Source organism: Pristis pectinata, chromosome 17 (genome assembly GCF_009764475.1).
Source record: "Pristis pectinata isolate sPriPec2 chromosome 17, sPriPec2.1.pri, whole genome shotgun sequence".
In the NCBI taxonomy this organism is placed as follows: Eukaryota; Metazoa; Chordata; class Chondrichthyes; order Rhinopristiformes; family Pristidae; genus Pristis; species Pristis pectinata.
In genome coordinates, this window is record NC_067421.1 from 7526161 (window position 1) to 7551698 (window position 25538).

General features: G+C 46.4%; 1 protein-coding gene across 6 annotated transcripts in view; it reads left to right on the plus strand.

Annotated features, from left to right (window-relative positions):
• depdc5 (DEP domain containing 5, GATOR1 subcomplex subunit) overlaps window positions 1–25538 on the plus strand; it is a 119722-nt gene that overhangs the window by 20444 nt on the left and 73740 nt on the right. For all 6 annotated transcript variants that reach the window (XM_052032028.1, XM_052032033.1, XM_052032029.1 and 3 more), the window contains exons 9-18: window positions 13–74; window positions 2603–2672; window positions 5313–5385; window positions 8820–8923; window positions 10492–10566; window positions 12291–12425; window positions 13947–14008; window positions 16535–16608; window positions 18962–19031; window positions 20008–20044. In XM_052032028.1, coding sequence (XP_051887988.1) covers window positions 13–74; window positions 2603–2672; window positions 5313–5385; window positions 8820–8923; window positions 10492–10566; window positions 12291–12425; window positions 13947–14008; window positions 16535–16608; window positions 18962–19031; window positions 20008–20044 — 762 coding nt within the window. The remainder of the gene's footprint in view (window positions 1–12; window positions 75–2602; window positions 2673–5312; window positions 5386–8819; window positions 8924–10491; window positions 10567–12290; window positions 12426–13946; window positions 14009–16534; window positions 16609–18961; window positions 19032–20007; window positions 20045–25538) is intronic.

Below are 25538 nucleotides of genomic sequence, written 5' to 3' on the forward strand. Positions count from 1 at the left end.
CTCTTCTTTTAGGTGACTTGTACTTTGAGAAGGCTGTAAATGGTTTCCTTGCTGACCTCTTTGCCAAGTGGAAGGTAAATAAAATAGGGAAAGACGGGAGTGCGGCAACAGATTGTGCAAGACTGGTTCAGTTTGGAAAGTAGTATATTGGCTTCAATGCAGTAATGGACTACAGCTGACAATGTGGCATTTATGATTTGTTTAATCCCTACCATAGACTTCCAACACTTGGAAGAAGCACTGAAAGAGCAAGGGCACAGAATCTTCACTGGGTGGGGGACTTCAGCTCCATCATCAAGAGAGGGTTGGTCCAACTACTTGTGTCCAAGTGCAGAAGGACACGCCAGCCTGCATCTGGGGTGGGTAGTGGGCGAACCAACACAGGAATACTTGACCTTGGTTCGCCAACCTATCTGTGGCAGATGCATCTATCCATAAGAACATTATTGGTGGTGACCACTGCATAGTCCTTGTGTAGAGAAACCTGTCTTCACACTGCGGACGCTTTCCATTGAGTTGTGTGGAACAAGCATGCTAAACGGGATAGACTCAGCAGATCTGGCGGCTCAAAAGTGAGCACCCGTGAGGTGCTGTGGACCATCAGCTGCAGCACTAATGTGCACCACCACAGTCTGTAACCTCGTCGTGTAATGTTTGCCATCTCTCATGCTCTACTATTACTAACGAGTCAGGGGATCGACCCTGGTTCATTGAAGAATGTAGCGGGGGGGGGGTGGGGAGCAACAGATAGAGCTAAAACTGAGATGTCATCCTGGTGAAGTTGCAAAGCAGGACCTTGTGCTAAACAACAAATGCAGCGTGTAATAGATTGAGCAGAGTGGTCTTGCAACCAGATCAGGTCAAAGCTCTGCAGCCCTGTACCATAGTTGTGAATGGTCCCAGGCAACTAAACAGCGAAGAGAAGAGTAAGGCTTCAAGAGCGCCTCCTCAGTAATGGTGGGACACAGGATGTGGGTGCTAAAGACAAGGCTAAGATACTTGCAGTCATGTTAGACCAGAAGTGGGGAGTGGATGCTCCACCGTGGCTTCTTGCCGAGATTCATGTCATCACACAATCCAATCTACTGCCAATTTGATTCAATCCACATGATATCAAGAAATGGCTGAGAGCACTGAATGCAGTACAGGTCATGGGACCAGAGAACATCCCAGCTGTAGAACTGAAGACTTGTGCTCCAGAACTAGCTGTTCCAGAACAGTTACAACACGGACATCCACTCAACAATGTGGACAGTTACCCAGATATGCCCCATTCACAAAGATGCAGGACAAATCCAGTCCAATCACCATCCAGTCTGTCTGCTCTCGATCAGTGACAGAGTGGTGCAAGCTGTCATAAGCAAAGCGAGAAGGAGGAACGCTTGGTGGTCAATAACCTGCTCTGATGCCCAGTTTGGGGTTTGTCAGGATCATTTGGCTCCAGACCTTGTCACATCCTTGGTCCAAACAGGGACCAAAGAGCTGACTTCATCAGTTGAGAGTGACAGCCCCTGATGTCAAGGCAGTGTTTACAATCTATGACGTGAAGGAGCCCTGGTAAAACTGAAGGTAAAACATGGGCATCGAGGGTAAAATACTCCAGTGGTTGGAGTTGCATCTCGCACGAAGGAAGATGATTGTGGTTGTTGATCAATCATCCCAGGACACCACTGCAGGAGTTCCTCAGAGCAGAGTCATGGACCCAGCCATCCTCGGCTGCTTCGTCAATAACCTTGTGTGGTCATCATCAATGACGTCTGAAGTAGGAATATTTGCTGATGACCACACAATATTCAATTCCGTTTGTAACCCATCAGCAAATGAAGTAGTTCTGTGCCTACATGCAGCAAGACCTAGTCAACGTTCAGGCATGAGCTAGTAAATGGCAAGTAACATTTCCAAGATTTTCAGCAAAAGACAGACTAACCCCCTACCCTTGTTAGTCAGTGCCATTGTTATCGCTGGGTTCCTTGCCATCGACATCCTGGGCTCACCTTGTACTAACTACAAAAGCAGGTCAGGTTGAGAATTCTCGTCCCCTGACATCCCGCTGCCTTTCCACCATCTACAAATCACAATACTCTCCACTTGCCTGGATAAGTGATGCTCCGACAACACTCACAAAGCTTATCCACCACACTAAACATTCAGCCCCTCCACCACCAGCACACAGTGTGTACCATCTATAAAACACACTGCAGTTGATTGGCTCGGTTGCTCCGACAATAGGTTCTTTTCCAAGTTGCACCCCACCCAAACTTGGAAATATATTGCCAGTTCTTCATCATCGATGAGTCTAAGTTCTGGAACTTTCTCCCCAACAGCACTGAGGGAGCACCTTCAGCAGACGGACAGCAGTTTAAGAAAGCAGTTCACCACCGCTTTCTCAGGAGTAATTAGGTCTTATCACTACGTCCAGATCTCAAAAACTGAATAAATATAAAAACAAATTTTCATTGTATTTCTTCTGTCCTTTGGCTAAAAACACTTAATTTTGATCTATTACTAATGGAAAGGAAAATAAACATAATATTGCAATACAAATTTCTGTCACCAAATAAGATTGATTGTAATTTAATTTTTCACTGTCCTTTAATTTTAGGAGAAGAATTGTAGCCATGAAGTGACAGTGGTTTTGTTTTCTAGAACTTTCTACGATACCAAGTCAGCAGGTGAGTTTGTCCTCTAATCTGCGGCCTTGTCCAGGTGGGGCTGATGATCACCTCAGTAGGAATCTTAGAAAATGAAAATGGAGGCCATTCAGCCCGTCATGTCTATTCAGTTGGAAAAGTGCTTCTCCAGTAAATCCCACCTTCCAGGACAAGATCTGTAGCTCAGCAGGTTACAGCACTTCAAGTACTCATCCATGCATTTCTTAGATGCGTCGAGGCTTTCTGTCTCTATCCCCCTTTTTCAGGCAGGGCATTCAAGACTGCCAACCACTCTGTGGGAGAAAACACTTTTCTCCTTCTCCCCTCTAATCTTTGTTTCTTTTTAACCACTCAGCTAAGAGAAATATGTTGCTCCGTTGGGCAGAAGATACAAAAGCCTGAAAGCGCATATCACCAGGCTCAAAGACAGCTTCTATCCTGTTGTTATAAGACTATTGAACTGTCCCCTAATATGATAAGGTGGACTCCTGACCTCACAATCTACCTCGTTATGACCTTGCACCTTATTGTCTGCCTGCACTGCACTTTAACTGTAACACTTTATTCTGCACTCTCTTATTGTTTTCCCTTGTACTACATCAATGTACTGATTTGATTATATGATCTGTATGGATGGCGTGCAAAACAGGTTTTTTTTTTACTGTACCTTGGTACATGTGACAATAAGAAACCAATTTGCAATAATCTATGTAGACAGCTCACAATTTAATGCACCTCAATTAAGTCTCCTCCCCAACCTCGTTTGCAATCCGATCTTTCCTCTTGCCCACCGTTTTTCATTCCTTGCAACATCTTTGTAAATCTCTAGTACAATTATATCTTTCCTGTGATTTGGTGACCAGAACTGTATGCAGTATTCAAACTTGGGTCTAACTCATTGTACACAGTTCTAGCATAACCTCCCTGCTCATAACCAAAACCTTGGTTAATAAAAGTAAATCTTTCGTTAATGACCTTTTTGATCTGTCCTGCTGCTTCTTAAGAACATACACTCTAAGGTTCTCCCTTATTTGTTGGGATGATTAATAAATGATGGTCAGAGACTTCACAAGTTTTAGCAGCCTGAGATGCATTCCATCTGGGCCTGGTGGTTTATCCACTTTCAAACATTCTAAACCCCTTAATAATTCTACTTTAACTATGTTTATCTCTGTGTTCACACACCTTCTGCTTGACTACAATATCAGTATCGTCCCCCACTTTCATGAAGACAGCTGTAAAATATTCACCCACACCCTTTGCCTATGCAGAGACCTTTCTCGTTCCTAATAGTCCCTCCTCTTTCCTCAGTTTTCCCCTTGCTCATTATGAACTCTGGTGCCCTCTCTTCGCTCTGCTACTTTCCCCTTTAATTTCACCCCCACACTTTTTTCTATTCCCTCCCAGGCTTTCTGCTGTATTAAGCTTCCCTTTCTAGTTTGATTCCACTCTCTCTCCATCTTGTCATCCAGGGTGCTCTAAATTGACAGTCCCACCCTTTGTGGGACATCTTTACCCTGAAGATCCTTGAATGCCTCCAGTGGCTTTGAGACTGATTTACCATCAGGGAGCTGGTTAAAGTTCACTTCCGCTGCATCGCTCCTCGGTCGAGTGGAATTGGCCTCACCCCAGTTTGGAACTTCAACTCCTATTTTATCTTTGTCCTTTTCCACAGCTATGCCAAATCCAATCTCAGTATGCTCTTGCCGTTGGACTCTATAAAACCAGTTTAGCCCAGGAATTCACACTAATTTTGCTGCTGCTTATAATTTGTGATTTTGGACATTAGCTGCAGAGAAATCTAGCACTGACTCAAGTCCAAAGTTAACTTGCTTTCATTTCTATAAAATTACTGGTCCCATGTAAAGCCTAATTCTGTAATCAATTTTGCTCTAATTATGGGTCATTTAAAGGATCTTTCTTCAGGAAAAAAATCTGTGGCTTCATGTATTTGCTCTCTGTCTTTAATGACTTTTTCTTTAACGAAAGCCCACGCTGCACATGGTTCTCTGGCCTTGACATTACCATGTATAACCTTGTCACCAGCTCGTCACTGGCATCCTCCACCTCTGCTCATGGAACTGAGTCATTCACATCCCACGCTTATATTTTCTTGGGATTGTTCTGTCATTCACGTTCTTTGGTATCTCCACGTTTTCCCTCCAAGAATATTACATGACCTGCTGATCCACATCAAGTTATTTTGCCACCTTCCTACCGATTCTGCCAACCTGACCTAAGATCTTTTATGCTTTTCTCTGTTTGTTCAAACCTATTTCCATCTCCAGAGTAAATTCCAACATTCTATTCCCTTTACCCAAGTCCAAATCATCTGATAAACATGAGCTGGATAACAAACTCTGGGGTTCAGCTCTTCAAACCTTAACTCTCAACCACTCCCTTCTTTCCACTGTTTGGTGAGATGTTTAGTGCACAAAACCCATTCTGATGATCTGCACCGCCCTGCCGTTAATGTTGGCCACTTCAATGGGACAAATATTGAACTGGGTTCTTCTCACTGGAAGGCAGAACTGTTGAACCAGCAGCGTATTGTGTGGTTGTTCACGGCTTTGGCTACTTCAGCCCCTCTCTGTGACCCCATCCTCCTGCTTTCACACAATGTGATTTGTATCTTGGCCTGACCTGTTGTGTTGGTTACAGATAAATTTCCTGAGAGTCACCGATCCTCCGTTCAGCAGGACCACGAGGGACGGTTCTATGAAGACTTTTATAAGTAAGTTTTTAATATGATTGACTTATTTTTCCTTGCCTTCCACTCTGTGGGGCGTGCGTTTCCCTGAATGAGACCTGACCCACTATGTTCCGCCCCTCAGCTGTCAGTCATAGAGGGAAGCGATTCCATTGGAGCATTTAGCTTCTAAATGAACAGCAGTGTTATGTTTTTGCCTTTGGTCCACTCTGCGTGAGACTCGTGAAAGAATTTTGTCTTTTGACTAATTTGTACTTTGGTTTAGTCTTTGATGCTATTATTTAGTAAAGCATCCCAGAGAGAGGCAGCCTAGTGGCAGGTTATTTATGACAAGCAGCTGGAACAGACGGTGAATCGGTCATCTGGAGGTGCTGCTTCTACCGAACAGTTTTAAACCCACGTTGCCAACTGTTTATAGTTTGCGTCTTCATTCAGAATGGCTTGACCAACAGACAGGATGGTTGTCAGAACTTCCTCACTTAGGGAGGAGCTTCTAATTCAAGAATTCAGAACGTGAACAGGTCCTGAAAGCATAGATCCTAGACTGACCTCACAACTCCTCCCTTCCCACCATCTGTCCTTTCATTTGTCTGTTTCTATATGTGTTTTTCTTGGTGGCTTCTAATTGTCTTACGAAGCTTGCTCTCCCTGTGGGTGTGTCAGGGTGACCTTGCCTGACTATCCAGATAGATCCAATAAAGATGTAATCTGTGGAACAGGAGGCTGAAATCTATCCAGGAACAATAAAAGATCTGGCTGAGCAGAAAGGGTATCTAATTGATTAGACAATGAAATGAGCATTTGAGTGGGACCATTGTGGATCAATGTGATGGCACAATATAAGTACAGTGGATGATTCGTGCAACTTTTTGTATAATGTTTTCTTTTTAAAGTATAAAGATCATCCATAAAAACTAACTGTAAAAGCTTCTGTAGATATGTGAAGACAAATGCAGGCTTCTTTCAGTGAGAAGCTGGGGTATTTATAGTGGGGGAACAAAGAAATGACCGATCAAATGAACAAATATTTAGGGTCTGTCTTCACAAAGGAGATGCAAGTAACCTCCCAGAAATGTTAGGGCACCTAGTGTCAATTGAGAGTGAGAAATCGAAGGAAATCGGTATTGGTAGAGAAATAGTGTCGGGGAAATTGATGGATTTGAAGGCCAATAAATCTCCAAGGCCAATAGTCTTCATCCCAGAGTAGTTAAGGAGGTAGTCCAAGAATAGTGGATGCATTGTCGTTCACTTGCCAATGTTTTTTAGACTCTGGAGCAGTTTCTATAGATTGAAGGGTGGCTAATGTAACCCCACTATTTTTTAAACAAAAAGGTCAAAGGAAAATGTATTTATAGCTTGTTATCAGTAATGGGGAAAATGCAGGAGTCCATTATTAAAGATGTAATAGCAGAGCATTTGGAAAACAGTGACTGGGTCAGTTAAAGTCACCATGGATATACAAAAAAGGGAGGTCGTGCCTGACCAATTTACAGGCGTATTTTGAGGATGTAGCTGGTCGAGTGGGTGGAGGCGAACCAGTGGATATTGTGTAATTGGATATTCAGAAGGCTTTCCATAAGGTCGCACGAAGAGATGTTGTGAATTTTTGAATTAGAACCCCCTCTCTAAGTGAGGAAGTTCTGACAACCATCCTGTCTGTTGATCAAGCTCACCTCAGCTGCCGTTCTGAATGAAGACCCAAGCTGCAAACAGCTGGCAATGTGATAAATGGCTCAAACTGATGTGTTTCGGGAGGAGCAGCATCTCCAGATGCAGTGAAAGCAGATGGGCCTGGGGATAATGTGCCGCTGTGGATAGAGAGCTGACTGGAAACCAGGACCAAGAATAAATGGGTCCTTTGCTGAGTGGCAGCCAGTGACTGTGGTACACTGGGATCAGCGCTGGCACTCTAGCTATTCACAATATATATCAGTAATTTAGATAAGTGAATTAAATGTAATATCTCCAAGTTTGCAGACAACATGAAGCTGGTAGGGAGTATGAGCTGTAAGAAGAATACACATTTAATGTGAGTTGAACAGGTTAAGTGGGATGGGTGTATTGGTCTGATTCTTGGGATGTCTGGACTGATGTATGAAGGGAGAGTGGGGTGATTGGGCTTTTCTCACTGGAGTTCAGAAGAATGGGACCTTATTGAAACTTTTAAACTCTTGATGGGATTGGACAAACTAGATGCAGGAAGGGCGTTCCCAGTGGTGGGGAGTCCAGCACCGGGTGTGGCAGTCTGAGCTTGTGGGGTAATCCAGTTAGGACTGAGATGAGGAGAACATTCGCCAACCAAAGAATGGTAAACCTGTGGACTTCTCTACATCTTGAAGCTGAGTCATTGAATATTTTCAACAAGGAGTTTGACGTAGTTCTGTTAGCTGAAGAGACCAAGGGATATGGCAAGAAAGCAGGAATGGTATTGAATTTGAATCATGATTATATTGAATGATGGCATGGGCTCAGTGGGCAGAATGGCCTATTGCTGCTCCTAATTTCTACGTTTGATCTGCCCATTGTTAGCACCAGTGCAGCAAAGTCCGAGGTCAAGTCCCCACCATCCAACGATTGGATTGGTTGCTGGAGTTGGGGTCTCTCCTGTGAGGAGAAGCTGAGGGTGATTGGCCTGTTCTGAAGCTTAGAAGAGCGAGAGTGGATCTCATTGAGACACACAAGACTCTGATAAATACGAGATCCACAATGAACAGGTGACTGCAGAGCGCAGCTTAATTTGGAGTTTTGAACTGCTGCTGGTCTGGGTGTTGTCGGATCCGGTTATTTTCAAATCCGCAGGTTCTTTCAGGCGTCCAAGGATGAGTTGAAAACAACTTGGTGCTTTACAAGGTTTTATAGGAAAAGTTTAAAACAAAGAAACAGTCACAGAGCACATGGCACTAGCTTTACTACTAGATGAGCAGAGACAAAGGAACTAATGAGTTAGGGCCGGGGGGAGAGAGCAAGATAAGCAAGAGAGATTAACAAAAAATGACACCTTTTATACCTGAGATGAGAGGTGCTCCTTAGCTAACAGTAGGCCAATCGGAAAACTTACTAGATACCTGTGGCAAAACCAACCAATGAGAAAACACATATTCACCTGATGGACAAACCAATAAGCTAAAAAGCAGTTATACTTTGTACAGCCACTTGAGGTGTATTAAACACTATACATGTTTTTAAAAAAAACACTACTTAAAACAGTCGAATCCAACAGTGTGTAGACATCAGGTGATGGCTGAAGATAACCCTAGAGGTTCACAGAATGGCTAATCACCGTCTCTCCATTCATTTCTTTTCACTGGATTATTCTTTATGCTGCAAATTTGTTTTTTATTCAAGTATTACAATAATGAACCCAAATTTGGGAATTATCTCATCAACCAGCAGGGTTATTTTTGTTTGATGTTGTTTCTTTATTTGTTTTCTAACCGTTGCTTTTCTATTTTCTCAAGAGTCGTGGCCCAGAATGAAAGGCGGGAAGAGTGGACTTCACTACTTACAATGATTAAAAAGCTCTTCATCCAGTACCCAGTGTTGGTGCGGTTGCAAGAAGCAGGTAACGATTGGAAGTGGGGGCCATAAACTACACAATTGCTGCTTGCGGTGGGAGCACTTCCTGAGTAACCCAGTCCATGCAGTCAAATCTCCAACCTGCATGCCAGTCGAATATCTGTGACCTGAACTCAGAATCACTTTTCCGTTTACTGTGTATAATTTGACTATTTCTTAGCAGTCTTTGCTTACTTTACCTTTATGTCCTGAAGCTTTGAGAGGGACTTTTCATCAAAGTAAGGGATTTCAATATTGCGATGTAATCACTTCATTCCCCCAAAAGCCATCAAGCATTCCCAAGTAACACATAACCAGAATAGCTGAGGAATAAAGCTTTTTGTTCATAGCCCCATCTACTTGCTCAGCTTGAAGAGAGAGCCTCATTACCTTGGTGCTGTTGTGTTTGTTTTGTTTGTAGTGGTGATAGTTCAGCTGAGGGGAATGTACTGTACGTGGGCACTGATGCCAGGAAATGCTCCAGCTTTCTTTATAATATCAACCTTGCTGAATATCTGAGCAATGCCATCAGTTTATGTCAATCATCACCTACCAGGGAGTGGAGTAAGACACAGTTCAAGCTATTTCAGGTAGAATCCCTGCAATGTGGAGCCATTTGCCTCAAAAATAAAAAGAAGGCATATGTTTACCCCTTGGCAATTACCATGCAGCGTTAGTGTCTGTAATGTTGAACACAGATTGACATTTGGTGTGATGCCTTTGGAATGAGAAGTGGAACTTGACTTGGGTACCTCGCCGTGTCCTGTGAAGTGCAAGTGTGGTAAAATGACATGAAGGCAGGGTTATGCTTTTTTCACATAGAAGAAAGAAAATAAAGCAAGATTTGCTGAATGTTTATTCGAATATTCCAAGTGTCTTACAACCAGTGAAGTACCTCCTGAAGCACGCAGGAATTTAGCCATCGCCTCATTCCCTCATAAGCCCTGTTCTTCCTCAACGCTGCGCGTAGTGTCGGTCAAGATTTTGTTCTGTGGTGTCTGGAGCGGGAAGTGTCAACTCCCAGCCTTCAGACAGAGGGAAAAGGGCCACAGGCTGACCTCCTGCTGATTAACCCCATCTGGGAGATGCCCATGAGTATTTGTAGAAGGCTGAGTGGTGGTAAGCAAACAGAATTTCCCAGCATTGCAGCGTTGGACAGGTACTGCCCGTTTGGGTAGCTTCTGGCCGTCCTACCATCTCCCTCCGGGAATGGGTTTGTAATGCCAGTCTACGTAGGTGGTTGGGTTTCTCTCTCTCCTCGAGAGTCTGGTTAGTACAGCGGATTCTGCATTTCTCCATGCTTTCTATACATTTGATTAGAAGTAGTCAATGAAGTCCACAGCTCATGGTTTGCTTTGGTTTACACAGAGCAGACACAAGGTTTTATTCACTTTATATTGCCAAGGTGAGCACTCTGCAGGATTGCAGTTGAATGGAAAAGTGGCTTTCTACCCAGTCTCTGAGTTTTGTAGGGTTTACAGTCAGTGCATTCACCTGTTGTGGTTGGTGAGGGAGCTGTAATATATTAAAACCTTTGTCATTCTACCATTTGGACTGCTGCTTTTCTTTCCTCAGATGGTTTTCCACGTGGACAGAACTCGACAGCAGCCCAAGGAAACTACCTGGAGGCCATCAACCTCTCCTTTAATGGTGTGTATTTGTGTGGTCTTTGTCTGTTGGAGACTGAACTGATCAAGTGGGCCAGCAAACAATCTGCTGGAGGAATTCAGTGGGTCGAGCAGCATCTGTGAAGGGGAAAGGAATTGTCGACATTTTGGGTGGAGACCCTGCATCAGGACTGTCATTCTGATGCACAGTCAATTGTCTCCTGACTAAGCATGTCAATGCCGGAGGCATCAGAAGATGAGATGGTAACCCAGTTAGAACAAGCCAGTTATTTCTTGATCTGAGCATGGTGGTCAGGACTGCAGTTACACACCACACTAGATTGGAGAGGAGGAAATGAGCCAGTAATCCCATCTCCTGATTGCTATCATGGAGGGAATTTGGGTAAAGCAGGTTATAGTAATAGTCATACATCACAGAAGCAGGCCCTTCAGCCCACTGCGTTTGTGCTTACCATCAAGCACCATCTACATTACTACACTAATCCCACTTTAGTCCTGCATCTCCATTAACTTTCTCCTCACTCACCCACCAACTCGCTCATTTCTCCACACACCAGGGGCAATTTACAGCAGCATATCAACTAGCACACATTCCACAAGCTGTAGGAAAGTGGAGCACCCGGAGGAAACCCACACAGTCACAAAGAAAATGTGCCGACTGCACACATCCAGAACCGGAGGTCAGGATCAAAACCAGATCCTTGGAGCTGTCAGGCAGCAGCGCTAACTTCTGCACAACTTTGCCACCCAAGTAGTAATGTCAGAAGTGGGATTTGAACCCACACCTATACAGAAGGATCAGAAGTCACTAACCTTAGACAATGGGAAGAATTACAAGCTCTTGAGTCAGGCACCTAGACCACTAAGCTACTGGGTGTACCTGGGCTCAGGTGTAATTCACAATGCACAGATTTGCTTGGTCTTAAGTTAAGTGTGGTACCATTAATTTTGGCTATAAAGGGGTTCTGTAATTGGGGGTGTTATGGGGCAAGAATATAGAGTGACTGTGAAAACGGTGTGAAACAAATAAGCATTTCCACATTGCTAAAGTGTAATCTGAAGGGATCATAATGCACTGCAGGCAATCACTTCTAATTAGCACCACCCTGGACCCATCTGCTCCCACCCACCACTAATTTGGGTTTTCCCACATCACTGAGAACCCATGCAGTCCATGGTTCCTGTAAAGCACCATCACAATTAAGTTAATTTGAATTTGAACCAGGAGTGTGGAGGTATTTTAATCAGACCTGTCAATGTTACAGAAATGTGGGAGGAATGTCAACTACTGCTCCCTTTTGAAGGATCTGTAGACAAACACTCCAAGGTTTCTGTGGGTAGAAGATTTATTTATAACAGCCCAACTGTTTATTGGATCCTACGCAAGGTGGTCTGACCCTGAAGGAGTGGAGTTTCCCTAATCGCTTTGCACCTTAGTTGTGTAAAGTGTCAGTGCTGGAGATCGGCACGTCTGTTGTCCTTGAATACTGCCCCATTAATTTGCGTGCCTCTTCTGGATGTGCAGAATATGGGTGAGGTTACCCACACCCTTTCCACTGGGCACAAGGTGTTTCCATGGCCCCAGGATGTGCTCTATCCAGGGTATTGCAGCACACTGCAGTAACCCAGTGAACTGCCACCTCTGCAGAAAACAACATCCAAGCAATTGATTTAATGTGTTGTCATATATTTGTCCCTGATTCATGTTCTCGGGTTTTTATTAAAATCTTTCCTCTTCTCATTTAGTGTTTGACAAGCATTACATAAACAGAAACTTTGACCGCACTGGACAAATGTCTGTCGTTATCACGCCAGGGGTAGGAGTGTTTGAAGTTGACCGGCTGCTGATGATTCTCACCAAACAGCGGATGATCGACAATGGTGAGTATTTGTGAAAGTTTCTGTTGCCTTTGACGGTGGCGTATCTTATAACGGGGCCAAATAATGGGACATTAGAAAATGTTTTGATCTATGTTTTGCATTTTAAGCAGAAACAGTTTGGTTCATGTTCGATATACGGAGGAATTAGCCATTTGATCTACTGTACCACAGGGGCTTATGTAAAAGCTGATCCCAGGATGTTTCATCACCTGCCGGTGTTTATTGAGCTATAGAAGTAGAAAAAATCTTTGGCACAGAAGGAGGCCATTTGGCCCATCACGCATGTGCCGGTGGGGGAAAGAAAGCTATTCCCCTAATCCCAGCCTGCAGCACTCGGCTCATGACTCTTCAGACACGCATCCAAGTACATTTTCAATGGGTTCCTGAGTCTACTAACGTTTCAGGCAGTGGATTCCTCATCTCACCTCTAATCCTTTTGTTAAATCCACGCCCCTGCTAAGGGAAACATGTCCTTCCTATTTACTCCACCTAGGCTCCCCATAATTTTATACACCAAAACTAGTTTTCCCCTCAACTTCTTTTCTTCCAAAAGAAATAACCCATCCAATCTTTCCATGCAATACAATTTTCCAGTCCTGATAACATCCTGTAAATTTCCTCTACAACTGTTCCATTGAAGCCACAGCTTGCCTGCAATGGCAGTGAGCAGAACTGCACACAGTGCTCAAGCTTTGGTCTAACTGGTGTTGTCTCCAGGTCGAATGTTACCTCCCTGCTCATATGTTCAAAACCTTGGTTAACAAATGCAAACCTTTTTTAAAACCTTTTCTGGATCTGTGGGCAAACACTCCAAGTTCCTCCCTGCCTCTCCACACCTCCCTGTATCCTCCCATTAGTTGTGTATTCCTTTACAAATTTACAAAGTTGCACCTTTACAAATATGTCACCTCATGCTGTTCTGGATTACATTCTATTTGCACTCCTCTGCAGACCCTCCATATCTTACTGCCATTTAAAGCTTTCCTCCTTGCTGTGAATTACACTACCAATTGTTGTATCAGCTTCAAAGTGTTTTTCTTTTAATCACACTCCCTATATTTAAGTCTGAACCATTAATGTACATTACAACTAGCAAGGGGCCAAGTACTGAGCCTTGTGGAACCCACTGGGAACAATCTTCCAGTCACTCAAACGCCCACCCACCATTACCCGTCACCGTTACCATTGAGCCAAGTTTGGGTCCAATTTTCCACCCTTGGTTTTCTGACTGAATGCTACAGTCTGCAAACTAAGTGAAGCTTCGGCCTCTGTACCTGAAGGAACTGAGCACTGGTGTTACTTGGGCCTGTTTGTGTGTGATTGGAGTGTGGGGCACCGGAGCACAGTCCCACAGCCAACCATTGCAGGGTTGATCGCCCAGTGCTTCCTGCCACCCAAACCCTCTCATTATGCCCCATGTTTTGGGGAGAGCTGTGTTAGTCTGCTGATGGGGAATCTTTTGTGTTTTTCCTTTTTGATGCCTAGTACTTTTTCCTAACAGTTTTTATTTCTGTTGCACAGGTATTGGTGTTGACCTGGTGTGTATGGGTGAGCAGCCTCTTCACGCTGTGCCCTTGTTTAAGGTGAGTGAATCTGTGTGCCTGTCATGGACTGTGTTAGGTTCCCCCGTGGGCACAGATTGGGAAGTGTTTCAAGTGCTGCATATGATTGGAACAGCTCAGCAATCGGAGATTTTATATTAACCTTTCAACCGAAGTTGTGGATCGTGTGACGAAACAAACCCAGAATTCATCACTGTCTCCAATGTCGGGGAGGAAGTGATTAGTTTCTGCTGACAGAGCCGCCAGCCCTGCTCACTACTGAGGCCCAAGTGGCTGACCTGCCCTGGAGACCCCTCTCACTCTTTTCACTAGTTCCGCACCTCGAGGTCCTCGCGAGCTGGGTGTGTGCGTTTGGCCAGACCGGTGCTTTCTGCTGTGAGGAATCTGGCTCGAGGCAGCCTGTTCTCCCCCAAGCCTTGGTCTCGTCGGCAGGCATCTGTTTTGGGGATTGGGTAAATGAGACTCTTTCACTGGGACGGGGTGTGTGGTCTGTTATCGATGGATAATGAACACTACTTGTGTGGAGAGTCCTTGGAATGTGTCCGACTTGCTCACTTATTACCTCCTTTTTGTTGCACACTCTCAGTTGCCCCAGCTACATAGCCTTACCTCATAAAACCTCTCGGTCTTGGGGCTGAAGTTCTCGCATGACCTCCACCAGCAGCTTCTGATACAAGCCTAGTCTGTGCAACTAATCCTCATGTCCTGATCAGTTATCCTTCGAGAAGGGGGATCTTGGGGTCCAAGTCCATAGCTTCCTGAAAGTGGCTGCACAAGTCAACAGGGAGGTAAAGAAGGCGTACAGTATGCTTGCCTTTTACTGATCGAGGCACTGAGTTCAAGAGTCAGGAAGTTATGTTGCAGCTTTATAAAACTCTGGTTAGGCCACATCTGGAGTATTGCATTCAATTCTGGTTGCCCCATTACAGGAAGGATGTGCTGGATTTGGAGAGGGTGCAGAAGAGGTTCACCAGGATGCTGCCTGGATTCAAGGGCATGTGCTATAAGGAGAGGTTTACACACCTGAGTTGTTTTCTCTTCAGCGGTGGAGGCTGAGGGGAGACCTAAAGCTTAGGTCTCATAATCTTAATGAGAGGCATAGAGAGAGTAGACAGCCGGTATCTTTTTCCCAGGGTTGAAATGTCTAATACTAGGGGGCATGCATTTAAAGTGAGAGGGGGAAAGTTCAACAGAGATATGCAGGGCAAGTTTTTTTTTACAGAGTGGTGGGTACCTGGAATGTGCTGCCAGGGGTGGTGGTGGAGGCAGATGTGATAGAGGTGTTTAAGAGGCTCTTAGGCACATTCTATTACAGAGAATAGAGGGATATGGACTATGTACAGGCATAAGGGATTAGTTTAACTAGGCATCATTAGCTTAGTTTGGCACAACATTGTGGGCTGAAGAGCCTGTTCCTGTGCTGTACTGTCCTATGCTTGCTTGTTGTCCGGATACTATCACATTGCTGTTTGTGGGAGCTTGCTCTGTGTAAACTGGCAGCCAACTGCTTGTCAACAGTCCACCCCCTTGGAAGTTAGTCTGGCAACACACGCTTAATTTTTGTGCTTCAAAGATTTCTAAATTTGCCACTGCTATGGGAACTTTAAAATTTTCCCTGTGACACACCTGACACAAGAACGGCCACACCCACAGTAAGCGCCACTGGACTCCTGGCACGGTTACCATCTTAGGTCAAACGCGAGGCCTGAGGATTCTGGGTTCCGCAGGAAGACCAAGTGTCAAGTACAAAGGCAAACCACCCTGGAAAATCTGTTGAATGATGTGGAAAGTAAGCTGGTTACAGTGGAAATGGCCTTGGTTGTAGGCCTCTAGTGCTGCCTTCCTTCCTGTCCGGTGTTAGAACTTTAAACCTTTGCTCCAGCGTTTCAAGTTCTCTAAGTTCCTCGGTATTACATACAGTAGCAAGGTGATGTTCACACTGTGCAAGTTCTCAAACCTTTCCCAGTGCTTCACGTGTGACTGACCACTAAGAAATCTGCTCATCTCTGTGCAGTAGGGGCCAGTTCATTAAGTCCATGATGCCCACTTATTTTGAAAATCAAGTTTTTGTGATTTTTAAATATGGTTATGAAATGCTGGACTATTAACTACAAAAAACAGAAGCTGTGGTGAGGTCCACATGAAGACTGACTTCATTGTTTTATTATATTACTTCATAGTTTGGATGTTCAGAGAGATCATGTTTCAGTCTTAATTAATAAATGCTGGTGCTGCAGAGGACTCGATGAAGAAAGGCTTTCTTTGATGCTGAAATACCCAGCTGAAGTATTAATGGACACCAGAAGTGTGCCTGGTCCCTGGGTCAGTGTTAACCCAACCAGCCTGCTGAGAAACTGACTGGGTCAGGAGGGACCCAGATCTTTGTTTCCCATTGGAAGTGAACGGGTGGAAGTATTTGGTAGCACGTGAAGCTGCTGTTCTACATAAACCTTGACCTTCCTGCCCAGTTAGGTTGACGCTATCCTCTGAATTTTGTTTTATGAGTTTTGTTGGTGTGAAATATTTTAACTTCTCTCCTTTTAACAGCTGCACAATCAAAGTATCCCTGGAGATTCTCGTCTGGGTGACGACTACAACATTCCCCACTGGATAAACCACAGGTGGGTGGTCTTTGCAAATGTACTTTCCTCACTCAGTGATCGGCAGGAGTGGACGTGGCTGTGACTTTAGCAAACTCGGCAATGAAGCCAACACCGTCAGCACCAGGGCTCTGTGTGAGCTCCTCCTCGGTTAGAAGGGCAGTGGTTGAAGGCTGTGGGTCTGAGTTCTGGAGAGAAGGAGCCTTTGACCCAGGCCAGCACTCAGTACAATACTGGGTGCTACCCTCTCAGGGGTGCCATCTTCAGATGAGATGATCAACCAAGACAATTTCTACCTTGGGAAGGTATCTTTAAAAAAAAACCTTATCGCAATTCAGATGAAAGTAGGCGTCCTCCCTGATGTTACATAGAACACTACAGCACAGTACAGGCCCTTTGGCCCACAATGTTGTGCCGACATTTTATCCTGCTCTAAGATCTATCTAACCCTTCCCTCGCACATAGCCCCCCATTTCTCTATCATTCATGTGTCTATCTAAGAGACTCTTAAATGTCCCTAATGTATCTGCCCCCACAACCTCTGCCGGCAGTGCGTTCCATGCACCCACCACTCTGTAAAACAAAAACCTCTGACATCCCCCTTATACCTTCCTCCAATCACCTTAAAATTATGCCCCCTCATGTTAGCCATTTTCGCCGTGGGAAAAAGTCGATCTATGCCTCTTATCATCTTGTGGACCTCTGTCAAATCACCTCTCATCCTCCTCTCCAAAGAGAAAAGCCTCAGCTCAGTCAACCTATCCTCTCCAATCCAGGCAGCATCCTGGTAAACCTCCTCTGCACCCTCTCTAAAGCTTCCACATCCTTCCCACAATGAGGTGACCAGAACTGAACACAATACTCCAAGTGTGGTCTAACCAGAGTTCTTTAGAGCTGCAACATTACCTTGTGGCTCTTGAACTAAATACCCCGACTAATGAAGGCCAACACACCGTACGCCTTCTTAACAACCCTATCGACCTGCGCGGCAACCTTGAGGGATCTATGGATGTGGAACCTAAGATCCATCTGTTCCTCCACACCTGCCATTAACCTTATGTTCTGCCTTCAAATTCGATCTTCCAAAGTGTATCACTTCACACTTTTCCGGGTTGAACTCCATCTGCCACTTCCCAGCCCAGGCCTGCATCCTAACAATGTCCTGTTGTAATCTACAGCAACCTTCCACACTATCTACATACCACCAATGTTGTGCCAATATTTAGCCTTCAACCAATGGCACTTGGATTATCTGGCACATTGATATTGGTGGGACTTTGCTGTATGTGAATAGGTTCCTGTAAATCTTGTATTACTACAGTGAGCAAACTTTGAATTTATTTCGTGCACTGAACGTCAGCTTCTAAACAAAAGCAGCCCTGTTCTTTACTGACCCTCTTTCTCTGAGCCACTCGGGTGAGATCAGGGAGTCTCCCTCCTGGTGGCAGTGTTCCCCGAAGGCTCCTTCCCCTCCACACCCGAGGCAACTTTGGGTGCTGATCTGACCCACCCAGTGTCAACATAAAGGGAGAGGGGTCACCGGCTCCCACCACTCGACTCAGCTGCATCAAAGGTGATTGTCCCATCGGGTGGTACACAGGACTGGAGCCCACCCAACTAAAGGTGAAAGGTGATTGTTAGACGGGGAATGGGAGGGGTATGTGGGTCTGGAGCCCCGCCAGCAAGGGCGAGTGGTTAAATGGGGATGGAGAGTGGGCAGGTATAATGGCCCTGGAGCCCATCTGCTTCAGAGTCACCAGTCTATCCCAGGTTGGACCAAGACTCGGCAATCCACTCCCACCTGGCTCAGACCCCTGTTTATTTTTGCTAAACACGCCACAATTCCATGTAAATGCTCGTGTTCCAGCAGACCCTCCCTCTACTCCATGGAGGGGAGAGGTATGGAGGGTTATGGACTGGGTGCAGGTCAATGGGACTAGCGGAATAAAGTTTCGGCACAGACTAGAAGGGCCGAATAGCCTGCTTTCTGTGCTGTAGTGTTCTATGGGACTTGCTTCTCCCCCAGACTGGGTATTAACTGCTTGTGCCGTGCATTTTGGCCCATTATTGCTGCTGGGTTTTAACTGGTGGTGTGGAGGGGCAGGGTGAGGTGGAGTAGGAGGAGGGGCGGGCTTGCGAGAGATGAAACACAAAAGTATGAGGAGAGGGGGCTTGTGGAAGGGCAGAGACAAAAGCCAGGCGAGGAGTGGGGTGGTTCTCTGTCAAATCCAACCAAACTCTGCAGTGAGGAGATTGAGACCAGTTGCCATTTATAGTGTAAAGATTTCAGATTTATTGGTGTTTTTGATCAAGAAAGTTTACCTTGTTGGCAGATTCCTGTTAGACTGACTTGGTCTCTTCCGTTTGTTTGCAGCTTTTACACCTCCCAGAGTCAGTTATATTGTAACGGCTTCACTCCTCGCATCAAACTGGCGGCAAGGAAGGTGAGTTGTGGATTGGGTTGAGGCTGGAACACTAAAGCTTCCTCAAAATATGAGGCATCGGGTTTTAAAATTTAACACAAGAACTTCCATGATTCATCCATAGTAACAGGTGGCTGCGCTTGTTTTAAAGTGCTCGAAGAATTCAATTTGGTGTCAGAGAGCTCTTCAGGGGGATTCGTTGTTCAATACAACAGTGGAGTATCGGGAATAAATAGCCATACTGAGGTTTGGATGAGGAAGGGCTAGTATGGGCTGGTTGGGCCAAACAGCCTATTTCAGTTTCGTATGACCTATGGACAGTGTGCAGCAGGTTCGATGCCAGGCCTGGTCTGGATCAGCTGAGCTGAGCCAGGCACCAGTTTGTGGCCTTTGTCCCTTTGCTAAGTGAAGAAGCAGTTTCAGCCGGGTTCCCTGACTGCTGTAGACCCTTCTGGAATGTATTGTTGTAGGGGTGTGACTGAGTTCACTCAGTGGCCACTGTAGGGGTACTACCAGTGTCGGTGGTTCTAGGTATCCCATGAGTGTGAAGGGTCCATTGGTTTAGACTCCCTGCAACCTAAAACTTTGCCCTTCTCTGGGTCATAGGAAGGGTCGTCCAACCTTACTCTTTTGGCATTCTAAAATCTATGTGTGCCATGGAGTCATTACCTTCCTGATAGGCTTCTCCTCCTCCTCCTCCTCCTCCTCCTCCTCCTCCTCCTCCTCCTCCTCCTCCTCCTCCTCCTCCTCCTCCTCCTCCCCCAGTCTCACTCTTCCCACTCCCCTCAATGTTTTGTTGGTGGGACTTCCCTGACTTGACTTTTCCTTCCTCTGTGTTAGTGTTTTTCTTTTGCTGTCTTTTGTTTTAAAAGAGGACATTTCAGAATATGAATTTCACTTCCAGTTTGCACGGTTGTTGGATTTAAACCTCTTGCATTGAAATTATTTTACTGAAAGCTGCAAACAGCTTCATCTCACATCTGCTCTGTTTCTCCAGACACCTGCAGAGAAAGGCAAGACTAGTCGAGATAACAGTAAGTACTTGCAATGTCTCTCACTCGTCTGTTGGGCACTGTCAGTGATGTACTCGTCAAAATGGGCCAGTTGTTAAACTGGAGACTGATCAGCTTCCTGCAGGGGAACCTGCTGGTTTTGTTCCTTTAGGTCTGCTTCTGGCAATCAGGTACCTGCTGCCTTAAACGAAAAGGTATTGAGTAACACTGGAGAGATTTACTAACAGCTGGAATGTTCAGCTTCACACCACCAGCTGAGACCAGGGCTCCTGAATCTGGATGGTTGTGTTCCTGGAGATTACATCACATGCTAAAGCACCCTGACCATCTACCCCCTCACACTAGCTGGAAGGGGAGCAGACCATTTCTGCCCATTTGCATTTATTCTGATTTAAAACAGAAAATGCTGGAAACATTCAGCAGGTCAGGCAGCATCTGTTGGGAGAGAGACAGAGTTCATGTTTCAGGGTTACTCTCTTCAGAACTTTGGATTAATCTCGACCCTTGGTGAAATCGATCTCTGTACTGACCACCGATAATTGTAGAGCGTATCGATGATTCCCCGTGGGTTGTCCCCAGGGTCGTTCACGGCAGGGCTCGTGGGTTATTCTCCAGTCCCTGGTGACTCCGGGCGGGTCTGTGTGGTTACAGAAAGTTGAGGGAGAGCCCTGTCTCCCTAGTCTGATGGCTTACAGACCCGCTCCAGGGCTGGGATGGAAGAGGACAGACCAGGTGGCCACATGCTGAGTCTGCCGACAGCTGGGAGGTTGGTGAGGGTCCTGTTTGACCTCAGCGCCTGGGAGCACAGGAGGAGGCCATTGGGCCCCTCATGTCGAACCTGACCCCACTTTCCAGTCTTGGTCTGTAACCTTTACTGAGCATCAAGTGCTCCACTAAAGGATTCTCAAAATGGGGCGGGGGTTTCAGCTTCCATCGCTCTTCCAGACGGAGAGATGCAGAACCCCAGCTCCCTCTGGGTGTGAATTAAAATCCCTCCAACTCCCCTCTCACCCTCCCACCCATTATCTGAAATTTGTCCTCTCCAGGTGCTGACCTGCTGGCTGTTCACTGCTTCAGTCCCTCACTACTGTACACAGCCACCCTTCCCTCAGTCTCCATTGTCCAAGAGCCAGACCTACCGCCTCCACTCCCTGCTCTTTGCTTGGCCGATAAAGGCAAGTATCCTGATCGCCCCCTTAACCCATTTATCCACGTGTATTTCTACCTTCAGGTCCCGAGGCCACCAGTCCTGTCTCCCTTTTGCAGATGTTTATTGGGTGTTTCCCACCTCCCTTCGCCCCTCTGAACTCTCTCTTCTCCGGACTGAGTTCCATTCACCACTGTCTGTCTGCCCCCTGACCCGTCCATCCACTCCTTCCCGCAGTCTGCAGCTCTCTTCCACGCTATCCCAGGCCAATACAAGGTACCTGCAGCCCCTGTAATGGAGGCCATCACGCTAAGGTCTGAGGCAGTGATCACCACAAGCTCCAGGGTCTGAGCCCTGCCATTGGTATCGGAAAGCCTGGTCCACCCATTACACGGGGACACACAGGCACAGAGGGGGAGGTCAGATGCGATCAGCCACAATCACACTAGCCGGGGCCCGGTGTCTGACACACCTCCCGGTGTCCGACACCTCCCTGGTGGTCATGCATCCCCCCCCCCCCCCCCCCCCCCCACAGACGGACCACGCTGTCCCTCGGAATGTCTCCCATTCATTTCCCAGCCGCGCTGTTGGGCAGACCGGCCAGAATTGTTCCGACTTTCCTTCTCTCGCCTTGTAAACGTCGGAACCCGTGTTAGTCCCTCGGGTGGCAGGTGTGGGGGGTGGGGTGGGGGGCTGCAGGGGAGAGGGAGGGGGGTCAGACCCTGTCCCGGTGTGGGATGGGGGGAGAGGGGAGGGGTCAGACCCTGTCTCCCACCTCCAGACACACACCCTTTTGTCCCTCCTGGGCCAAACCCTTTCTGTGGTTATTCCTCATGTACTTACTGAAGCTCATTGCTTTGCCCACCAACATATCTCCTGCCTCCTCTGCTTCCCTTCTAACTTCACCTTCTGTACATCCTCGATACTAGTTGTCATAGACACTATGTGGGTCATGCGAGTCTGTACCTCTGGGAGTTGGATTGATGTCCAGACCAGTGACACACAGCCCACAGACCACACCCGACCTCAGGGCTGGTCTGTACAACGACCTCAGCACACACACAACTGCTCACTTTCCCCACTTCTGATCCCTAATCACCTGCAGTAGCCGTCTGGTCTGCTGATGGGTGAGGCTCTGGGGACACAGTTTTCTTACCATAAAGGGCAAGCTCTGCTTTAACAAGTTCAAGTTTATTGTCATAAGCAAACATACCCAGGGTATAAATGCTGTGTAAATCAACTTTTTGCAGCACAGTACATCGCAAACATGACAAACATAAGCTAATGTAAAAGTGAATTAACATAAATTTCTCATAACTGCATGATAAACATAACGACATTAATGCATTTTGAGGGAAATATACTCCGAGGTAGAACTGGGTTTTTTCAGGTTGGTTCAAGGATTAGAATTGGTTTATTATTGTCACTTGTACTGAGGTACAGTGGAAAAACTTGTACAGATCAATTCATTACACAGTGCATAGAGGTAGTACGGGGTAAAAACAATAACAGAATGCAGAGTAAATTGTAACAGCTGCAGAGAAAGTGCAGGCAGACAATAAGGCACAAGGTCATAATGAAGTAGATTGTGAGGTCAAGAGAACCTGAGGGCAGTGGGGAAGAAGCTGTTGTTGAACCTTGAGGCGTGGGTCTTCAGGCTCCTGTACCCTCTCACCTGATGGCAGCATCGAGAAGAGGGCATGGCCCGGATGGTGGGGGTCCTTAATGATGGATGGAAAATTCTTGGACTGCTACAGTTCCAGACTAAAAGGTGATCAGAACTCCCAAAACATTGCATGTCCCTCATTCACAAATATTAAATATATTTATTATAATGTGATCGGAAGAACGTGGGAAACAGTGGTAGAGCTGCTGCCTCAGGTTCGATCCTGAGCTCGGGCGCTGTCTGTGTGGAGTTTGTACCCTCTCCCTGTGACCGTTTGGGTTTCCACCAGATGCTTTGGTCTCATCCCATATCCCAAAAAATGTTCTGGTTGATAAGTTAATCAGCTGCTGTAAATTGCCCCTGCTTTGTAGTGAATTGTAGAATCTATGGAGCAGTTGATGGGAATGTGGGGAGAATAAAGTGGGTTGGGGTAGGATTAGTGCAGAAATGGTGGGTCTCGGTGGGTGGAAGGACCTGTTTCCATGCTGTATGGCTCTATAACTCGCTACTCCTCACCAGTTTCTTTCTCTCTTTCCCCCCCCCCCCCCCCCCCCCCCATTGAAATGAATGGAGATGCTGAAGCACTGGTTTAGGGCCCCCTTGTAACTGCTGGGAAACTGCAGTATGTTGGCACTCAGTCACTCAACTCTGAGTCCCCCATCAGAGTGCAGTGGCAGGAACCACTCTAGATGTTCAGGACTTGCAGCGTGTAGTGAGTGGTCACTCCCAAATAAACAGTGTGCACCCACTGCCCACGCACTGTCCTGGCAGTGTTTGCAGCCAGCTGGGTGAAGTGATGGTGAGTGTGTGTGCTGGTCAACACTGCCATCTAATGGCCATGCTGGAAATGCTCAGAGCTTTGTCTTTTCCTGCTTCATGAGGTATGTGGATTGACCTGGGAAGAGGTTAAAGTTCTGTTTGCTTCAGGGAATGTCCTTAGTTACAGATTAAAAACAGTCTAGAAAGTCAGTTTAAGACTAAAATTAAATTTGCTTTCTTATTTTCTGGTGTACGCTATGCAATTCAGTTGTGGGAATGTGTTTTCATATGTCCGTATATATCTCGGTTCATGGAACAACTCAATTCCTTACTTTCCCTGTAACCCATTCTAGCCACATTCCCATCAACCTCTTTCCCCCCCCCCCCCCCCCCCCACTGATTCTACCACTCACCTACACTCTAGCGGCAACTTACAGTGGCCAATTAACCTACCAACCTGTATGTCTTTGGGATGTGGGATGAAACTAGAGCACCCGGGGGAAACCCACACGGTCACACGGAGAGTGTGCAAACTCCACACAGACAGCACCAGAGGTCAGGATTGAGTCTGGGTCACTGGAGCTGTGAGGCAGCAATTCTGGCTGCACCACTGTTACTTTTTAATTTGTTTGCTGCGTCTGTGCAAGTGGGACCAGCTCAGTTAGGCACCTTGGTCAGCAGGGATGTTGGGCCGAAGGGCCTGTTTCCATTGCTGTATGACTCGATATTATTGATGCATAGTGATACAGGCATTGGCTTGTGGCTCCTTTCCCCGTTAATGTGTCACTGTAAGGGTTTGTCATATCGGTATGCGCTGAGTCTCCAGGGCTGGAGATGGTGGTCTGATCATAGAATTAAACCACATGGAAACAGGCCCTTCGGTCCAACTTGTCCGTGCTGATCAAAGTGCTACCTGAGTTGGCCCCATTTGCCTGCATTTGACCCACATCCCTTAAACCTTTTCTATCCACAAACCTGCCTAAATGTCTTCTAAACCACCTCGAACACTTCCTCTGGCAGTTTGTTCCATATACACATCACACCGCGTGAAAAATTCTCTCTTCGGGTCCCCTTTAAACCCTACCCTGGGATAAAGACTGTTACCCTCATGATTTTTATGAACTTCTACAAGGTCACCCTTTGCTCCAGGGAAAACAGTCCCAGTCTCTCCTTGGAACTCCAAGCCCTCATCCCAGCAACATCCCCGTGAATGTTTTCTGCACTGTCTCTGGCTTGATCATATCCTTCCTATATTATGGACACAATATTCTAGGTGCGGTCTCACCAACATCCTACGCAACAATAACGTGACATCCCAACTCTTGTCATGAAACAGTGCAATCCGAGTGGACATACGTGAGACACTGCACTCCATCTGGGTCTCAAACCGGAATGTCCGCTAGCAGTGAATAGCTGCCAATGAGGGTAGCTTCTGTTGTGCGCCCGCACCAGTGGCGTCAGCCCTGCACTTCTGTTCCGAGGAGCTGGCATAAGCCCAGTCATCTTGCCAGGATTCACTCGAAGGGAAGTAAATCCTCGCCACACAGACCCTGTGAGAAAACCAAATGCTGCAGGTTCTGGAAACCCAAGATAAATAATCAGTCGAGGTAGAAATGTTTTGTGGGTCAGGCAGAGTTTGTTGAGGGAGGAAGGTTTGGGCCAACCTATCAGGTGGGTTCTGACAGCCCTGCCTTCTCCTCCCCACAGCTGCTGCCCGACCAGCTGAGTGTCTGCAACCTTCTCCCTCCTCGACACAACATCCTGTTGTGTCAGTGTTGGGTGTCTGAGAGCAGCACTTAGAACATGCGTCCCGTCCAACTGATGCCCGACCTCCAGTCTACATACCTGTGAATGTATCGAGGGGCCTGGGTGATGACTGAATTATAAACATGAACCGTGGAGCATTCACTACCGGGAGCTGGGGGGGAGTGACCGATTTCCCC